This window comes from Propithecus coquereli, unplaced genomic scaffold (assembly GCF_000956105.1).
Source record: "Propithecus coquereli isolate 6110/MARCELLA unplaced genomic scaffold, Pcoq_1.0 Scaffold239, whole genome shotgun sequence".
Classification (NCBI taxonomy): Eukaryota; Metazoa; Chordata; class Mammalia; order Primates; family Indriidae; genus Propithecus; species Propithecus coquereli.
The window spans coordinates 300600-321040 of record NW_012147941.1 but is presented as its reverse complement, the minus strand read 5'-3'; the positions used below and the strand labels follow the sequence as shown (position 1 = coordinate 321040).

Here is a 20441-nt window from a genome sequence, read left to right as displayed (position 1 = left end):
TAGGATGACGCCACGGCACTCTAGCCCGGGCAAAAAAGAGTGAGACTCTGTCTCAAAAAAAAAAAAAAAAACCAAGCTGGAGTATACTGGATGGTAAACACAGCACTGGACCTTCATTCTTTGACACTAAAAATTCAGGACAAATATTCCATGAAAAACAAATAAACATTTCTCAGGACAAATATTCTATGAAAAGCAAATAAACCCTAGGAAAGAATGTAGGTCAGATTGTCAATTTCACCATCGAGGGCCCACAATGGAAGCTGACATAAATTTGCATGTTATAGCTAATGCTGAAGGAAAACTCTAGTGGTTCCAACCTTTTCTTTTGGTGAGAAACTACACTGGCATCTTCATTTCACGCTCTCTAGAGAGGAAAACTTCATATAATATAGATTTATCCTTTGATGGTCCCATAATGTATAGCAGGAGTGAAATTCTGATGTATTTTGTACTCCTACAGAATCTTTAACTGGAGAATTTCCAAATGCTTTGTGAAGGCTTTCAAACATACATCACCATTATATTCTATGTATGCCTGGGCCTGCATAAATTTACCTGTTTCTCAACCTTAACTCGTGCCCAATCTTACCCCAGAAAGTTAATGGGCCCCAAACCTTTAGGTCTTGCCAGCTGCACCGACTTGACAAATTCTCCACAATAAGTCTGTACTCTGTGCGGGTAGGAGGGCCATATTTATCTCGGCCACTTCTTCTATAACCATATCCACCTTTGGAAGGTTCAAATACATGAGATTACTTCAGTGGAAGAAAAGGAAAAAACGACACAGCACATATTCCCCTTAAATATATCATTTACTCCCACCCAAATAATAGCACATATATTAACTCTATTCCCACCCTTAATTCTAAACTAGATTTTAAAAAAGGCAATCAGTTAAACATAAAAATTTAATTTATAGAGTTGTAAGTATACATATTCATTAATATTTATATTTAAGATTAACATGCATGAAATTAAAAACTATTAACAATTTAACAATTTAGAGATAAGTAACCAAATTACTAAATCAGTTACTGGTGTTACTCACAGTGATTAAAGTTTTTGTGAATATTTTATATGAAAAAAAGATTTTCAGGCACCTATTTCAGTTTAATCTCATCTGTGTCTAACCCTTGGGATCCTCACCACCCAGGTCTAATGGGGAAAGGTTGCGGTCGTCACATGGCTTCCTGTTTTTGGTCAGCCAAGGGCCACAATGGTTCAAAGAGCCACGCATGGAAAGGTAACCCAAGGTCAGCAAATGGAACAGGCAGTCATCTTAGCCTCAAAGGATTCTTTTAATTAAAACATTGAGGTCTTTGTTAAATCTATGTTAAACAATTGCATTACAGAGAAAAAAACAACAACACAAACACACATCATTAAACATATTTATAAAGTATTAAAACAAGAAATTTATGTCATTAATTTAATTAAAATTAAATATTATCAAAGATGTTTATTTGCAATTCTACATTTAAAAAGATACATAATTTATAAAACAAATGGCATAAACATCAACACATTTAAATGTAATAATTAATTAATTACTTTAAAAATTAACATTTAATAACAAAAGCATGTCATTGATACAAATATGCCCTTTAAATGCTTACTGCGTCCAGAACCGTAACTGCCATCTCGACGTGGACCGCGGGCATGCTCAACAATTACTCGCTCACCACAAAGGTCTTTGCCATTCAGTTCATAAACAGCATCATCTGCATCACGCAGATCATCAAACTCCACAAAACCATATCTAGAAGAGAGCAAACAAAATCCTGGTTGGCACCATTCTGACATCCAGCTTCACCAACATTAAAGAGAAAACAATGAGGTTCATGCTTAGCAAAGGTTAGGTGGGTTTTGCAAACTAAGGATCAGCTTGCTCTTCTCTTTAGCTGACACCACTTTGCTTTGTGCCAACAGGCACTGCAAGAGGAAGGGAGACCTCTCAAGGCAGACTCCTATCTTTCTAGCAGGCAGCTGGCTAGATACAGAGAACACTTCTTTTGTTCCCCATGAACAATGAGACCTACATTCAGGCAGTGTGGATTGTTAAATCATGTTCAGAATAACACACTAGGTAAAAATCATACTATCTTAAATCTCCTCTGTGAAAGGAAAAAAAATTTTTTTTAAAGTTCTTGTTCCTCTACCTAAACAAATCAGTCACAAATGAATTAACTGCTATAGAAATTATCAGTGAAAAAAAATTGGAGCTATTTACTTCCCTGTAAGATTCTAAATTCATTTCCAGATAGGCTAGAATTCTCTAAAATCTATATGCAACTATGCAAACTTCTTCACGTGGCATGCTGGAAATTTCCCAGCAAAAAGGTTTGGTGGTTTAACACATATCCAAAAGAAAACACCCCCACCCCAAATCCTATTAATGCCTATTAAAGAGTACAATTTATAAAACTAACGCATGAAATTTATGAGATACTTATAAGCAATATTAAACAAGTATCCTGTACACTGTTATCTACAAACATTTAGTTTGGCTAACAGCTGTGAAAAGTCTAGCTTTGTGATCACTGACTATGTTTAAAACTAAAACCATCTTATTGATCATACCTAATTACAAAGGAAAGTTATAAGCAATTTCTTTAAACTTTAACAAGGCTGTATACACAGGCAAACACTCATAGTGTTCTCTGCATTTAAACATATTGACACTAAAAACAGGTTATAAGACTTGCGAGAGGTTCATCCAGCCTGCTGACAAAAAAACATTCCAGTTTCTTTAGCATGTAACGCTGTACTCAGCAACATGTTAAATAAGTGACAGAACTCAGAATTGTTGAATTTTTCCTTTTACTAAAGAGTTCCTTTCATATAAGAGTCTCTCAAGGTGACAATGTGCTAGGTTACAACATGTAGGTCACAACTTTGGAGGGTTCTTTATGCCGAAATGTTTGAGTGGCACTGAATCTAAACTCCATTTAAAAAATGTAACACAGACACACTCAGTTATTTAATGGCAAGTGTTTTGCAGTAACATAATTCAGAAGCCACCTGGCTCAATTTATGGACTGTGAAGTCTTTAAAAAAACAGTTTCACGCTTCCATAGGCTGGAATTGCTGAGAAGCTTAATAAGAATGATTTTGAACATGCTGTTATGTTTGACAAGGCAAGTAAAGCCTCTTCAAATCATTGACTTATGCTCAAAAGTGCTTTACAGTCACTAAAAATCTGTAATGGAGAATATATTGTAGCTGCTTTTTCCTCTCCTAGGTAGGATGGATCATCAGGAAAATTATACTATTATTTCAGAGACAACATTAAAAAAAAAAAGCAAAGAAAAAGCCAAATCTAACTACTTTCTACTTTGGTTTATCTCTTAATATATAAAATACCAAAAAAAGGGTGCCTTTTCCTTAATTTGGTTGTCAAGACCAGGCTTGAGTCTGCTTTGCCCACAGCACCACTGCTCTTGGCATCATGTAAAAGTGTAATGCCAAGCAGACAAGAAGATGAGGGGACATTTGGCATGGGCACGAAAGGCATGGCTCCCACTCCCCCAAGAGTCACCTGCTGGCTCAGCACTGTTCAATGACCAGAACTGATCTAATTTGATCTCAGAAGGACAACACTGACTCCTGAGGATTAAAGAAATCACAGGAAAATGCAAACTGTCTTCTTCAAAACAGTTAAGGTTCAAAACTACTCGGGGGTCACAGAATGCAAGACCCTAAGCTCTGCAGGTCAACTGAGATAGAAATCCCAGTGACTGCTGACGGTAAGTGGTATTTCTGTCAGACCTACATGGGAATAAATGCTCCCAGACTCAAAATCATCCTGCCAGCGTTCATTCTGTTCCAAAGCTTACAAGCAGAACTTACCCTGACCTTTCAGGGAAAGCAATGACGATCTGTTCAGTGGAGGCACAATAATTTAAAAATAAAAATTAATACTCAGACAGACCAATCTTTCTTTGCAAGCTGAGGCTGAAGCAAAGCACATCTCATCTTGCCAATAAAACTCTTCCCTGAGTTGTAGGGACAATGTGTGATGTTATAGAAAAATGACCCCTACAATCCCTCCCTAACATTTACTTCTAAAAATTCCCCAAATAGGTCACTTTGTAGCCATATTTTTGGGGTGTCCAAGTCACTTATTAAGTTAGTTGACATGAGATCAAATTTATTTTTCAGGAAAATTTTGGCTACTCTTCTGTGAAAAGCCACAAAATCTGTTTGGAACATTTTCATGTCAAAGTCCAGTTCAAGGATCAAATTAGACATCTGTCATTTTTCTCTGCCACAGACATGCTCGGGCGGCAAGAGGCAGTTTGAAGATCAAAACAAATATTCTCCCACGCAACAAAGCATACCTGATAGGGACTCCTGTTCTGAGAGTAAAGCAAAGACCAGAACAGCATATTTGGTTGTGTCTACCAAATTACTGTTGATTTAGACATGCTTTAATTGAAGGCTAGCTCTATTTCATTCAAGAGGTAGAAGTAATGGGTCCGCCAAACAAGGAAGACTAGCTAAAAACAAAATGTTACCTAACATTGACTAAATACTCTTATATTAGGCAATGGGACCTTGTTTAATATTCATAGCACCAGAGAGCCAGCTGCTAATATCTATTTTACAGATGAAGAAACTGAGGCAGAGTTTTTTATGTATAACTTGTAAAAAAAAGAAAACAAGGCAGAGTTGGCATTCAAAGCCTGTGGTTTGATACCAGAGCTGAAACTCTTAACTATTTTTTTTTTTTTTTTTTGAGACAGAGTGTGACTCTGTTGCCTGGGCTAGAGTGCCGTGGCGTCAGCTCACAGCAACCTCAAACTCCTGGGCTCAAGCAATCCTACTGCCTCAGCTTCCCAAGTAGCTGGGACTATAGGCATACGCCATCATGCCCGGCTAATTTTTTCTATATATTTTTAGTTGTCTGATTAATTTCTTTCTATTTTTAGTAGAGATGGGGTCTCGCTCTTGCTCAGGCTGGTCTCGAACTCCTGAGCTCAAACTATCCACTCGTCTCGGCCTCTCAGAGTGCTAGGATTACAGGCATGAGCCACTGCGCCTGGCCTACTCTTAACTATTAAGACTGGAGCAGCAAGAATTGGCCTGGGTTCTTCTTCTGGTTCTGCAATAAACCAATTCTGAACAACATCTTTAAATAATTCTATTTCTATGGGTCTTAGTTTATTCATGAAATGAGGGAGCTATATTACCTACCGCTAAAGTTTTTTTTTTTATTTTATTTCAGCATGTTATGGGGGTACAGAAGATTAGGTTACATATGATGCCCTTACCTAAGGTTTTTCTTAACATCGTAAGTATGATAGATAAATGTCTTTTAAAATCAATCTAAACATTTCTTTTGTGCTTTGTAGCAAATAACATGAAACCAATCTCTTCTCTCAGAAAGTACCCTCCTTTTGAATTCATTGCCAAAGTAAGGAGGGATATAAAATACACACGTGCGTGTATGCACACTATTACACGTATGCACGTGTATATATGATATGTATACATATCTCTGGTGTGACCTGTGACTAAGCCTCACAAAACACAACCCAAGGGGTAAATTTCTCTAATTGCAGATACCCTTCTTCTGCTCTATTAAAAACAAAGAACATCTTTCAGTAATTCTAATACAAGAATGAAGAGAATGAAGGAATTCAGGAGAAGGAATCTAAGACAAATTTAAAAAACCCAACCATAGCAGGGATTGACAAAAAACGCAAACAGCCCTCCATTATGCCTCATCTTACTCTCAAATGCCACACCTTTTCATCTTTATCCCCTATGTATATGAAAGAATAAAAAGTATGGCCTTACTAGTCAATAAATACTCTTTGATTAAGAGAAAAAACTCCTTTCTTCAACCTTTCTCTCCTACAGTTTAAGTATTCCTAATCTGAAAATCCAAAATCTGAAATGCTCCCAAATTTGAAACTTTCTGAGGGCCAACATGACACTCAAAGGAAATGCTCACTGGAGCAGTTTGGATTTTTGGATTAGCGATGCTTAATTGTAAGTATAATGCAAATATTCCCCCCCTCCCCACCAAATCCCAAACACTTCTGGTGCCAAGCATTTCAGATAAGGGATACTCAACCTGTATGGCCTTTCCTCATACTGTTTTCTTCTGGTCACATTCTATCCTGACGAATCGAGTCAAAAGAATAAGGGGAAGTTGATGTCATTTTCCTGCTAAAAAATGTAGGCACCATGATTTTTACCATGTATATACAGGTATCTGGACACCACGAACAAAAGCCACACTGAATCACGTGGGCTGTTCTAAACTTTAGTCCATTCTTATCCTGTTGCCAATGCTCTCAATCCTCTCTTCCTCATTCAACAGCTATTAATGTACTGCTCAGGCTATCAGCCAGCACTCTGAAAAGAGAGAACTGGAATAATGTTTTTTAAACTAAGGTACTCCAAGATGACTACTACTTTTTTTTTTTGAGACAGGGTCTTGCTCTGTCACCTGGGCTAGCATGTAGTGGTATCATCATAGCTCACTGCAACCTCAAACTCCTGGGCTCAAGCAATCCTCCCGCCTCAGCCTCCCCAACAGCTGGGACTGTAGGAACGTGCCACTACGCCTGGCTAGTTTTTTACTGAAGACTTCAATTTTAGAAATATTAACCACACTTCTTTACCCAAGAATTATCTGAGCTCATTTTGTTACTGAAACAGACTTTCTCTGATCTTAACAGCCTATACCAATGGTTCCAAATACCACTATGCCTGCCCTTCTCTCTGTATGTTCCATTGAAGAGGATGTAGTTATCTCACCCTTTTCAGAATGGCTTAGAGTCACCTCTGTCTTCCAAACATCTTCACTGAACAGGGAAGCTGGAGAAAAAGTCCTCCCGGAACGATGACGTGTATGATTTACTCTAGAAATAAGCTGATCAATGGCTAATTGGGCCGGATGTGACTAAAGGGGTGCTCAGTACCAGAAACTGCTGGGGAGTGGATATGAGGAGCAAGGGAAAGCAAGCCTCCATGCGTGTGACCACGGTCACCCACCAACACTGCTTACCGAGGGGCATGCCTTGGATGATCTCTCTATAAGAAAAATGTGCCCTTTTCCACGGTGGATCTCTGCTCACCTTTGTCCTAAAACTGTGCCACATGCTTTTCTTTGTATGTGGACATGACAGTCCTCAGCCAACCATCAGCAGGATGTGAGTTTTGTTTTCCCAATGTGGTGAGCCATTCCCACATTCACTCATTTTCCTTGTAAGAACCGAACCTCTCCATGGCTGGTCAGGATTAGGGATGTTGCTGTAGCCAAGGAAAAATTTTCATCTGTTGAAGTTAACCCACGGGGTGGCTTGAGCCCTCAATCTAGAGTCAGAAGAACTGTACTTTAAGGGCAGAGCCCTTAAATCTACCCTGAAAGAAATGGCATTCAGTGAACAGGAATCAAACAGCTTTCTTTCAAAGCACTCAGCGTTGGTCCCATGCTTCAGCCAACTTGGTCTTATGAGGTGAAAAAAGTTAGGACACATGGACAGGACAGTAATAAAAATCAATTAATTCTTGCTGTCTGCATAAAGTACTTGGAAAACTATAGAAAGACACTTCTGCAACCAACTCTAGCACTCAGATGAGGCGAACTCAGACAAAAAGCTTGAGAATGAGAACAGTGTCACTGCCCCGATTCCACAGGTGTGCAACACTCCAGGGAACCAGCGGCCAGGCCTGCACAGTAGAATTAACCACTGTCACATTTACTGCTTGGGATCAGTGATTATGGTTGCAATTTGACTTTCCTGGTAACAGAGGGTTGTTTATAACCCACAAGTAGAAGCTGCTACCATGTGAAGTAGGTTCCGGAGATCCTTTCCTATCCTGAGATGGGAAGGAGGCTGCTCTGGGCTTTCTGGCCTCCCTGTCTTTCAGTCTCAGAGAAGGGAGGGCCATCAAGGCCACCCGGAGAGGGTGGATGACTTACCCGTGCTCACTGAGTGGCAGAGCTGGGGTGCGACTTCAGGGCTCACCATTACCCAGTCTGGGGCTCTTTTCACGTCGGCAAACTGGCAGTTCCCGCACACCAAGAGCTCTCTGATTAGAGCTAGTGTGGATTCCTGGTCTGCAAACGTTGGCCACAGCTCAGTCTGCACTTGATCTTTCCCCACCTTCAAAGAAGAAAACCTACCTCATGATTTCTCTCTCCCGGATCCCCTGACCATTCATTCCCAACAACCTTGTAATCACTTCTGACTACTCCTGTCTGGCGTCCACTGGATCTACTGCCAAGTTCTACAGTTTCCTCAATTTGCTGGGCCTTCAGACTGTCTCTACCTTTTTGATTGATTTACATAATTTTAGGTTATAGCTATTTTTACTTAGTCAAATTGTCTCTACATTGTAGCAGGGAAAGTCAGCTGCTAAATTCCTTTTGCTGGTAGGTTTCTAATGACTCCTAAATATCTTTGTTTATGTCATTCTTTAAACCAGGAGCACCTTGACTACGGGAAGCCCAATAAACCTGCCTGAGTCCAATTATCTTAGCACTTTCTTTTAGTTTTAGTACTTCTATTCAATTTTATGCTTTACATGGCAATGTTTTGTGGCTTTTTAAGCCTTATTTGTTTCTTTGTGCTAATCTTCTCATTTGATTATGAGCTCTTTAATAATAACAACAAAGGCTAATACCTCTGTTGGGTATTTACCACAGTGCCTGGTACATGGTAAATAATTTATCCATAACATTTCATTCATTCCTCATGAATGAAATGTGAAGAATGTATTATTTATTATTGTTCCCATTTTACAATGAGAGATTAAGGCCTGGAGAGGCTAAACAACTTGTTCATTGTGAAGGAGCTCGTAAGTGCTAGAGCTGGATTTGAACCCAGACCTGACTCTAAATCCCCAGCTTTAAACTGTAACGTTCCACTGCCTTTTAAAGGCAGATCCTTCTCTCCCAGTCCTGAGTATAATCTTTTTCATTCAACAAATGCTACTGCTTGACTTAAGGATCCTAATCTCAGATAAGCCAGGCTGTAATAAAATTTTGTGATACAGCAGGGTGAAGCACCTCTAAGCTGGGGGTATGTGACAACCAGGTTACTTTCACTCTTGTCTTTTGGTTCCCATTAGGCAGTGTCAGCCATCTGGTCCTTCCGAAAACATGTGTGGGTTCAGAACATAACAGACTAGAAGAATAGAGGAAAAATAAGATTATTCTGTGCAATCCCCATTCTGGAGGTCCCACATCCACCCCTAGAGTCTCTGTCTTTGGTTCTAAGCCTTGGCAAAAATTAGACCAGCATAGAGTAAATGGAGAGTTGGACCTAGACATGGTGGATGTAAATGGATATTGACAATATTATGTATTTAAGAATGCACTGAATTAGCTTCACAAGAAATGGTGACTGGGACCAAAAATTATAAATATAAGCATGAATGGTGGGGGGAAAATGGGCCAGAAATCAAAGAATACTAGAAAATTTATAGACTTCCAACTATTCGAGGATTATATTAGCAACCAAAAAAGTATTTTGTAGATGATAAGAATCTAAGATCTGATTTAATTTTGATTAACTCCAAATTATTGTTAAAACAATTACTCTAGCCCACTAGTCTTTCCTTCTTCAAATTCCTTTGTAATTGTAACTACTCCTATTTTTTTGAATGTCTTACTACATATCATGCATTATGCTAAGTGCTTCACACACATATCCATTCAATTTTCACAACTGTGAGGTTTACTGCTATTATCTCACAGATGAAGAAACAAAGTTAGAGCAGTCTAATAACTTGCCAATGCTAACCCCCAAATATCTGGAATTCTTCAAAACCCAGGTCCTAACCTAAAACCTACATTCTGCCACAATGTTCTACTGCCTCCTATACACCAGTGGAAACAAGTGGTCCATCAGACCACAAGCTGTAGGAGCACAGAAAATCAATTTCATTAAATTATGTGTTGTAGTGTGGAAGACAAATGCCCACAGGAATGTTAGCATCTTACAAGAAATATTCGGTGGCAAGAAAAATATCATTTCTGCATCTGTTGTGTGCTGACACCAATAAGCTGCAAACATTTATTTTCTACTAATGGAACCAAACCTACAAATAATCAAAATTTTAATACCAGTCTAGGAAGATAGAGGAAAAAAGGTAATAAATCATTAAGAAAATCGTATCTCAGCAATGAGGATACAAATAAATATATTAGTGGGAAAATTAAACTCACGATCCTCCTTTCTGACAAAGTACACTATTTGTTGAAAAAACCTCTAATTATGAAGAAATAATCAAACTCAAGCCCATGGTATGAGTCCAAATTGCAGATGTCAGCTATGTCTAAAGGAATACATATTCACATACTGACGTGAGGGCAACAGAATAGAAACAAGCATTATCCTAAAAGTAAGCAATACAACAAATCCCTGCAGAATAGGAGGACAAGAGGAATCTGCATCAAATCTGTATTTAGTCTAACTTTGTAAGTGTTCCATGACCCTATCTGCCAACTTGTTTTAACCACCGAGAACTGTGTCAAAAATGAACTAAGTCTGCTAAGCTACTTCACTTTTACTAGGCTGCCACCTTATTCCCATCCTATAAAATGAGACTACCCAGAAAGCAACATACCTGCAAATAGTTTGTGGATCAAACTATCACAACAGTAACCCCATCATAACGAAATGCATTATTTTGATATTTTAAAATCAACATGGCTTTCCTTGAAGGGGGGCAAACACAAGCACCTGTGTCCATTTCAATTTTCTGACAGTTACCAACACTAAAGATAAATGAAATTAAAAGATCTCACAAAAAAAGGGAGTCAATCATTCCTTGATGACATGCTATGGTTCACAAAGACTCAATCACAAATTAAAAACAATCTGAGGCCAGGCTCAGTGGCCCAAGCCTGTAATCCCAGCACTTTGGGGAGGCAGAGGCAGGAGCACTGCTTGAGGCCAGGAGTTCGAGACCAGCCTAAGCAACATGGTAGGACCCCTGTCTCTTCAAAAAAATAGAAAAATTAGCCAAGCATAGTAGCTCGTGCCTGTGGTCCCAGCTACTTGGAAGGATCCCTTGAGCCCAGGAGTTTGAGGTTACAGTGAGCTATGATAATGCCACTGCACTGTAGCCTGGGTAATAGAGTGAGACCTTGTCTCAAAAAACAAACAAACCCAATTTGAAAAAACTAAAGAGATGAAAGTCATATTACCAATTTAGAATAAAACACTTGGGATATAAAACAGAATTACCACATCTGTTACTTTTACTTACTTAATGAAATAAAGGTTTACACTCAGCAGACAGCACTACCTGATTCCACACCAATGCTACAAACAAAACCAGTTCATACTTACCTCCAAAACAATACAATGAGCACGCTGCCAGGTTTAGTTAAAGTCTCATAAAGGCTATGCATTTGGGACCATCTCAGCTGTATAAGGGACTATGTCCCTCCTAACTGTCCTGGTCCATGGGCTGCCATCTGTTTCTTTTTATTTTTGGTTAAAGATGTCACTCCCCACATATTTCTTGGGGATGCCCTTCCCTTGAAATTGGCCATTAATTAAATATTTTGATGTATTTTTCAAATTCTTTTAAAATTAATGGATCAATAGCTTCGTTTCAATCACACGTACAATTTTCTCAAGTCAATGTTCTGGTCTGTGGTTCCTGACTCCCTTGCCTGAGCCTCCTGCTCACCCCCTTCATTCCTGAAGGATGAATTCAAACCTCCTTCCTCCAGGTGCACCCCCTACCCCTGCCTGCTGACCTCCTTCCCTGGCTCTTCTAGGTCTTGGAAGTTTCTGTTCATGGAGGCCCCCCCTTTCTTTTTAGGCATACAGGCCTAAAGACATGGCTGAGGACCTGGTGGAAAAATAACAAGGGTCTTTTAAGTGCTTCTTCCAGTATCACCTGCAGCTCTGAGACCTCTAGCCCAGCAGACTTTCACCTCAACACCCAGGAAAGTCATGCAGGGCATTTCCTCAAAACATGGGCGTGCAAATTTAGGGCATAATCTGATCTCTCATCATCAGGTTTAAAGACCAGATGGCCCTAGGAATGACAACAGGACAGAGAACATTTACTTGTACAAACCCTACCCCAGCCAGCCATGACAAAGCTAACACCACCTTGCAGCTCTTCAAAGAGTAGCCTGAGGAGAAGAATCACAAGCAGTCACTCTCCAGGGACATCATAAAAACTTCCATCTGTCTCACTTTTGGCAGTAACTTGCCAGCTGGTCATAAGCCTGTGCAGAGACTAAAGGCGGAACAGGCTAGGAAACCTGAACTACCTCTCACCACTGGAGGCAAGTCCCAAAAGGACAAGACCAATCATCTGGAAGGAAACAGCACGAGAGAAGCTTTGTCTGCCACTGCCCATGCTATATTTGGTATCCGAATAAAAAAAATTCTTGCTTCCAGAGTTGTCAATAACTCATTTTGTAACCTTGGGCCAGTCACTTAATCATCCCATGCCTTAGTTTCCCCATCAGCACAAACTAGGGACACCACCTGTTTTGTAAACAACTCTGATATACTCAATTGAAAAAGAATCAAACAAATGCATTATTATTTTCTAAAGTTTTAAGATTTAAGTGTTAGCTTACAAATTTATAAATACCACCCCCAACAGTATTCTCTCAGATGCCTGGAGCATCTTTCTTTTGAAGAACTCAAAGTATAATTTTCTGTTCAGGTTACCTGGAAGCATCCAAAAATACTGGGAACCTAAACCGCATTTTAGATCCAGTTTACATCCTGTGCCTATCTTTTAAGAAAGGACAAATTCCTCATGTGGCCCTTTTATTCATACAATACCTCAGTGAGGGAGGAGCAAGATATTATGCTGAAGAATAGTGGTTTAAAATGATTTAGTCAAATAATTACAAATGATGGTTAGTCATACCACAAACTAACCAGGAAACCAGGATGAGTGTGTGTGTCTGGGGAGGGTGGGGGGAGGGTCTTGAACCAGGGCAATATAAGCTAGTAACATTTGGTCAAAATCTCAATACAGTGTAGTCTCTTGGCATTGACTTCTTTAAAATGACAGAAAAATTTTAAATTATCCATGTCTTAGGGAAAAAGTAAAATAAATCTTTTGGGAGCAGGTTGACTTCAACAAGGAACTTCAGTACAAAAACAATCTGATCATATTTGTAATAGTCATACTACTAATAAAACAATGATCGGATGTTACTTAATTCAGAGTCCTATTTCTCATTATTTATCATTCATTTTAAGAAAAATTTCCTGATTAAAACATGAGGCCATTTTCACTTGCTAAATTAGCAAGGATTTTACACAATACAGGTGCTCAATGCTGGTGAGGCAGTCACCACAAGGGCATGCTCATACACTGCTGGAACAAGTGTAACTGCTGCAGCTTTTCTGCAGTTATGTGGTTGTACGTCTGTATGCATTAAGAGCCTTAAATATGTTCATTCCTGCTGCAACACATGAATTTTATTTCATGAGATCTGTCCTAAAAGCATAGTAAAAATGCAAACAAAGTTTGCATCCAACACAGGGTTATTTATAACAGGAAGAATTAAACGACAACCTAGGAGGAATGGTTGGGTAAATTGTGATACAGACATATAATGGATTCTAACGAAGCTATTAAAATGTTAAGAAAGATTTTGATGTAACAGAAAAAATACAGAGATAAATTAAGTAGAAGGAGACATGAAATTGCACATAAGACAACCTATGTTACAAGGAATCTTAGTGATACTTTTCCTTTATGCTTTTCATATTATCTACGTTATTAATACAATGAACCTACATTTATTCTCTAATCAAAAAGTTATTTTTAAAAAAAGTTCTTGAATCTGTTATGCTTGGCAGGCTAATGGAAGAGCCTTAGCCACAAGATGACCTCATATATAATTTTTTTTTTTTTTTGAGACAGGCTCTCGCTTTGTCACCAGGCTGGAGTGCAGTGGCCTCATCATAGCTCAATGCAACCACTAACTCCTGGGCTCAGGCGATCCTTCTGCCTCAGCCTCCTGTGTAGCTCGGACTACAGGTGCGTGTGAAAACACCCAGCTAATTTTTCTTCTTTTGGTAGAGATAGGGTCTCGCTGTTGCTTAGGCTGGTCTTGAACTCCTGAGCTCAAGCTGATCCTCCTGCCTCGGCCTCCCAGAGTGCTAGGATAACAGGCTAATTTTAAACATTTTAATTTTAAAAATATCATTTAGGCTGGGTGTGGTGGCGCACATCTATAATCTCAGCACTTTGGGAGGTGGAGGTGGGAGGATCATTTAACACACTGACTGCCACACTAGGAAAAAAAATTTTTCCTTGGGGCCACTGTGTTTTATTACGAAAACAGCATAACAATTTCGAAAACAAAACTATCCTTTCTAATTTAATGAAAAATTTGTTTTTTTCTGTGCGTGAGTTATATGCAACTTGAAAAACAGTTCACATGACTCCCAAGGTGAAGAGATAAGTGAGTTACGTATGCTTCACGAAGCCCTGGGCTCAAAACTAGTGTGAGGTAAATAAAACTCACATGGCAGTTAATGCGTTAAGATGAGGAGTTCAAGAGCAGCCTGGGCGACAGAGTGAGAACCTGCTCTACAAAGTAAATAATATTATTTAAAAAATTAGAATAAAGGGTAGTGGAGAGTTCAGAAAAATAGGAATTCTTAAACACAGCAGGTGAAAATATAAATACTAGAGGCTAACAGAAACCAATAGTTAGCAAAATCCTTAAAAAGTATATATGCTTTGACTCTAAAAGTCCACTTTAAGGTAATTAATAAGAAATGTGTACAAAGATTTATGTAAAGGATATCTGCTAGTATTATATATGCACAGAATAGTGAAAAACCAAAGGGAAAGAGAGCATACACATATACATTCATGTGAACGTGAAAAAAGGCAAAAACTGTGTACCCAAAATGCTGACAATATCATCTTTGGATTATTTGTCCTCTATATTAAAAAAATTTATAATAAACATGTAAAATTTTTATAATAAATATGTGCTACTTTGAAATGTTAAAAAACAAATTAAGAATGGGTCTTTATGTAAAGAGTTGTTCAAACAGTCCTTTAAACAAAACTTTGTTTTGTTTTAATCTCTTCTTAGATAATCATAAAATTAATCCAGAACCAAATGTCTTACTTTTAACATAGACTCAAATGCTTGGTACATGTGGGTTCAAACGGGACATTATTCCTGAGGATGGCAGAACAGTTTATGAGCAAAAAGGCAGCAGAGTTCCCAAAGGGAAAGTGTTTGCTTTTTGTTATTCCTGTCACCCATTAGTTATAGCATTAGCATAAAAATGATAAAGCACTCATCTGTCACTTGGTGGTGGGTGAAGGTAATCTATCTCTCTCTCTCTTTCTCTCTCTCTCTCACTCACACACACACACACACACACACACACACACACACACACACGCACACACACGAAGAATACACTAACACCTCAACTAACCAGGAACCAACAACCTGGATCATTAAACTATACTTCCTTTATCCCCCCTTTAAAGGAAAAGACAAATTAAAAAACAAGCTCCCGTCAAGGATTCAGTAGTCAAAAGAGAAAATCCCTGGGTAGGTTCTGGGGTTGGCGAAGATTTCTCTCAGTATCTTAGGCCTAACAAACAATGCTCTCCAGCAATCAGGGACACACAGAACAAAAACCCGACTTACTGAGTCAAACTACGTATTTAAAAAATTAAGGTGCATTCCACTTGAAGAAATTTTAAACAAAGGTGAAAACAAAAATTTCCTAGCCACAATCGGTATCATGAAAATCCAATTAAACGGACCCCAACATCCTCTGAAAATTCTGACTATTCATGATTTCACTGTAATGTGAAACACAGGTTCTAAAATTTATAGTTTCAGAGTTTCTCTTGAAAGTTTTAATTCATGACTTTAACCAACTAAAAAAATAATAAAACCCTTAATGATTTGGGGTTTATCTTTCCAGGCAAAATAATCTTACAATGTGTTAAGTTTTATTCATTAACTAAAATACGGAAAAATTAAGATACAAAGATCTATGACTGAAACCACCACAAGATTTTATGGCAAAAAAGAAACCAGTGTTAACTAAAAAAAACCTTCTACACATTACATGAAGTGGCTTATTAATAAAAAAGAAAATCCATAGAATCCATACACGAAGCCGGCAAAAATTACCAAAGAGCTAAAAAGCTATAAACAGGTGCTGCTAATATTGTTGCTTCCTGGACACACACCTAGAATTACCTCCTCACCCCTCCTCAGAGTGGCTCTTGTTGAAGTTTAAGCAGCAGGTAGGAATGTAGCAGACTCTAATGGAATCTGGAATAGTCTATATCCTGGGAGGTCTACATCATGTTTGTGGTCCCACACTGAACCATCTTTCTAGAAGTTCTCTAAAACAGAAGCAATCTAGATTAGGGTTGCCTGGTACAATAAAATGGCATGTAATGAACAACTGCATACATACCTCTTCTCCAAATCCCAAGAGGGTCCATACAATCCTTTCTTGGACACTAAATTTCCCTAGGAGAGCTCATCTTCTTCCTGACTTTGTCATCTTTCTTATTACACAAGTATTTTACACTTTATTTAATTAATTTTAAACTTGACCCCAAACCCTTCAGCCTAGTATTTCTATTGATACATCTCACTTCTACAAATTTGAACTCCAGCAATTCTTCAAAGCCCTATCCATCAAAAGTCTAATTTTGAGTTTAAATTACTATTAATCACAATCTAGATATATGTTCAAAGATGCTTCTCAGTAGGGAGATCCACTATCCTCAGTTTCAGGACTATAAGCTTACACATATAGCTAAATTACTCCATCTTTTCCTTTTGAACCTACTCCCGCCTTTCAGTCTTTCTTGCATTTACGCCATATAGTCAATTCTTGCTTGAAATACATCTTCACCATTGGTCCTCTTCCCAGAAATCACTTTCCTCTGCAATGTTCCCTGAATGATGCCAGGAGGTCATATTTTGTGCTGTTTGGAGATTGTCACACCTGTCTTCAAATCCCTATAATGACTTCCCATTCCTCATTTCAACCTTAAGTGATAGATTTCATACATACAACGGTTGAGCAGCATAACTGTAAGAATGAACAGTTCCTTAAAAGAGACCCAGGTATTTAGGGTCTCAGAAGGTCCTCTCCTCCTCTTATCTCATCATTTCCAGGATTGCTCAATTCTTCCTTTCAGAGCCTTTGAATCTCTACCTATTGATTTTGACTTTTAGTGTAAAATCTTAATAGTTGCTGTTTCTGTTTTATGTTGTTAAGTTTCTAGATCCTTCATAAAGCTCAGTCCAAGCTAGATTATTTCTCACAGATGCTCCTTACTGGATCTCGTACTCATTACCAATTACAACATATACTATTGCTACATATTTTCATTTCAAGCCCTGCTAAGTCCATTCTTCCAAAACCATTTCAAACAAATCTTTTCAAGCAAACCATTCTAAGTTTTACTCATTTGAGTTCAAAGAGAGCAAGCATTTCTTAATTCAAAATGCACATGTCAAAATGCTTAATTTATGTTAAGAACAGAACTTGTTTTCCTGCCTTCTCCCCCAATCCTATTTAGCACAGTGGTAGGCATCTTGGTGGTGGTCTATCAATACACTTGGTTGACTAACCAGTTTCCCCATTAACGCTCACATCATTTCCTATTTACTATCACTTGAGTAACCTTAGAAAAAACCACACCAAATATGCTTAATGTTATCAAACACTAACAAGCTCTCTCCTAATGATTATGGTCAAATCCTTTTGATTACAGCTACCGCTTACTGCTATAAGCCAAATGCTTTACATTTATTATCACTAATCTTCGTTTTCCACGTGAATGAGGAAACAGGTTCAGAGAAGTAACTTGTCCATAGATGTAAATGGTGGAGTCAGAGTTTGACCCAGACCTGACTTCAAAACCCATGCTTTTCCCATAACAGTTATTCTGTCAACTTAGTTGTGCTCTGAAAAAACTGGAGTATTAACTCTCTCACATATATGTAGCACAATAACACCCCCCTCCAACTTATTCCTTAAGAACCAAAAGTTATGTTGTACAAAATGAGTAATTTTCTAAGCCTTTTACTCTAACAGAAATCAGTATTCTTCATAAACACTTTATTGACAATGTCCTCAGAGGGTGATCCTTCCTAATGATCAATTGGAAATGGATTTTTAAACTTAAAAAAAATTGAGAATATGGTAGCTACCAATTTTTCTCAAATGTGCAACTTATACTTCAGTACCTTTCAAAACGCCTCAAGTGTCAGTTGCTTTGCTCCCCTGGGGAGTAAGCTGTAGCTATGTATCAGACCTGTTGCAAAGTAGAGGGATTTTATTTTTAAAAGCCAAGGGTTCCTCTAACATCCAAGGTTTAGTGTCCTAAAATGTTATCTCTAGTCCTTTTGATTTTATATCCATGCCTTACAAGCTCTACCGAACATTTCCTGGTTTCCAGTTTTCCCCGTTGATTATTTTCTCCAGGCCTGAGTCCTCATTTGTTTTCCCTAAAAGTTGTAACTTCTGCTGGCCTTGTTTTGCCAAAGTAGATTAAGAATACAAGTAACAGACCACAGAAGGAAGACAGTAAATTAGTAATTTGGAGATGCGTGTCTCCATTTGCATTAACTAGTTGACGCAGAAATACTAGTCAGGGTGGCCACTATTCTCTAAAAAACTGTACAACAGCAAAGCAATTTTTTGGCAAGATGGAGAACGGAAACCACAGCATGGAAACTCTGCACGGAGTCTTAAAGATAAAGAGTTAAGACTTTAATTTACCCTTGCAGAGGGAACGGGAAAGGCTTTCAGCATGGCAAGACGATACTTTCGAAACTGTCACTAGACTACTCAAACTGGAGTCTCCCGCCCAAAAGAGTGTGGCACATGGCAAGTCTAAAAGGGCCCCCCTCCAGAGCTCCCGTTCACAGGAAAGACGCGTTGTGACTGTCTGATCCATTAGACTGGGGAAGAGGTGAAAATAGAGCAGGAAATCCTGTTTATTTCCAGCAGCCCTCAAGAGCGGGAAAGGTCGATCCCTACCCGGAGACAAACCAGGCCTCAGTCCAGGACCTGGAAAGGGAAAACCCAGTCCTCCCGGTCGCCCCGGAGCTGTGTCCTCCCGCCCAGACCCCCAACCCCACTCGGGTTTTCTTTCTCCCGGTCCCACTCAGATCCTCACCATCGCTTCCATTATCCCTCCTCCACCCCCACCCGCGCAGGCGCAGTGGGAACCGGGGCCTACCCGCGCCCCCGAGGCGCCGCCACTATGGCGGATCCACACCAGGCCGGTAGCTGTTCCGCGCGGGTAGGCGTCCCTCTCCCGTCCCCGCGGACTCCTCGCCACCACTGGAGCTCTGTCCCTACCCGACCGGCCCCTTTTCCGCCCTCCTCACCCGTTCTTCAGATCCACTTCCAGGATCTTCCCATAGCCCTTAAAGAAGCGCTCCACATCGCGCTCCCGGGCCTGGTAGCTCAGGCGGCCGATGTACACCCGCGGCATCCCGGCAACAGCGGTGGTGGCTGGCCCCGGCCCCAGCCCCCCTTAGGCGGCGGCCGGCAGAGCGAGAGCGCGGCGGCGGCGGCGGCAACGGGCGGGCGGCGGGACGGACGCAGCCGAACCCGGGCGACGTACGCGAGCACGTAGCTCGCGAGCGCGCGCCTCCGCTTCCCCCGCCCTTCCCTTAGGCGGAGGGTAACGGGAGGGAGTGCGCGTTCGCTTCCCGCCTGGCCAGGGCTGGGGGGCGGGGCGCGCCCGGGGGCGCGCCAGCGCGGGGCGGGGCCAGGTGATCGATAGGCGGTCCTGCGGCACGTCCTCTCGCGAGCTTGCCTTCCGCAGCCTGTTTCTCCCCTCCCGCCGGAAGCGCGGAGCGAGCGTTCCCGCTTTTGTCCTTTGAACCGGGTGTGATTTCGATTTTACAGCAGGAGCTTTGGAATTAAACTTGGCTTCCAAACGTTTATGTACCCGTGACCTTGGGCTCGTTAGGCGCGACGCCTTTGAGCTTCCTTTATCTTCTCTGTAAAAAGGGATAGTAATTCCTACCTTCCGGAATTGTCTTGAGAATTATATGAGAGTAGGTATTTAAAGCACTTAGTACTGTTTCAGCACATCGTTAAGTGTTCAATAAATGGTACCAATATTATTTTTAAGATAGGACACTATGCTTAAATAAAGCAGTGTGAGAAGTGGAGAAGGCTGGAGTTTTGAAACTAGATTAGACGTGAGCAAATTACTTGACGAATCTAACCTATTTTCTAACCTGTAAAATTACAATAATTTATACTTAATACTATACCTCAGTGAACTACCAGGGTAAATTAAATGGGCTAGTGTATGTGGAAGTGGTTGGAATAGTGTCTGGAACGGAGTAGAAGCTCAATAAATACTGGTTCCCTTCAAATTCAGTTTACCTAGAACCGCAAAGGAATTTTGTTTTTTTGCTTGTTTTTATTGGAAAGGATAAT

The 20441-nt window shown here is 39.8% G+C and overlaps 1 protein-coding gene across 2 annotated transcripts in view; it reads right to left on the bottom strand.

Moving 5' to 3' along the window:
• SRSF4 (serine/arginine-rich splicing factor 4) overlaps positions 1 to 19806 on the bottom strand; it is a 28289-nt gene extending 8483 nt beyond the window's left edge. The window contains exons 1-3 of one of the 2 annotated variants that reach the window (XM_012645973.1): positions 19373 to 19806; positions 1620 to 1762; positions 618 to 730 (exon numbers count right to left, since the gene is read on the bottom strand). In XM_012645973.1, the coding sequence (XP_012501427.1) occupies positions 618 to 730; positions 1620 to 1762; positions 19373 to 19479 (363 nt within the window). In that variant the 5' untranslated portion in view covers positions 19480 to 19806. Of the gene's footprint in view, positions 1 to 617; positions 731 to 1149; positions 1350 to 1619; positions 1763 to 19372 lie in introns of those variants that run through there. The other variant, XM_012645974.1, reaches the window with a different exon arrangement.
• Between the last annotated feature and the right edge of the window lie 635 nt (positions 19807 to 20441).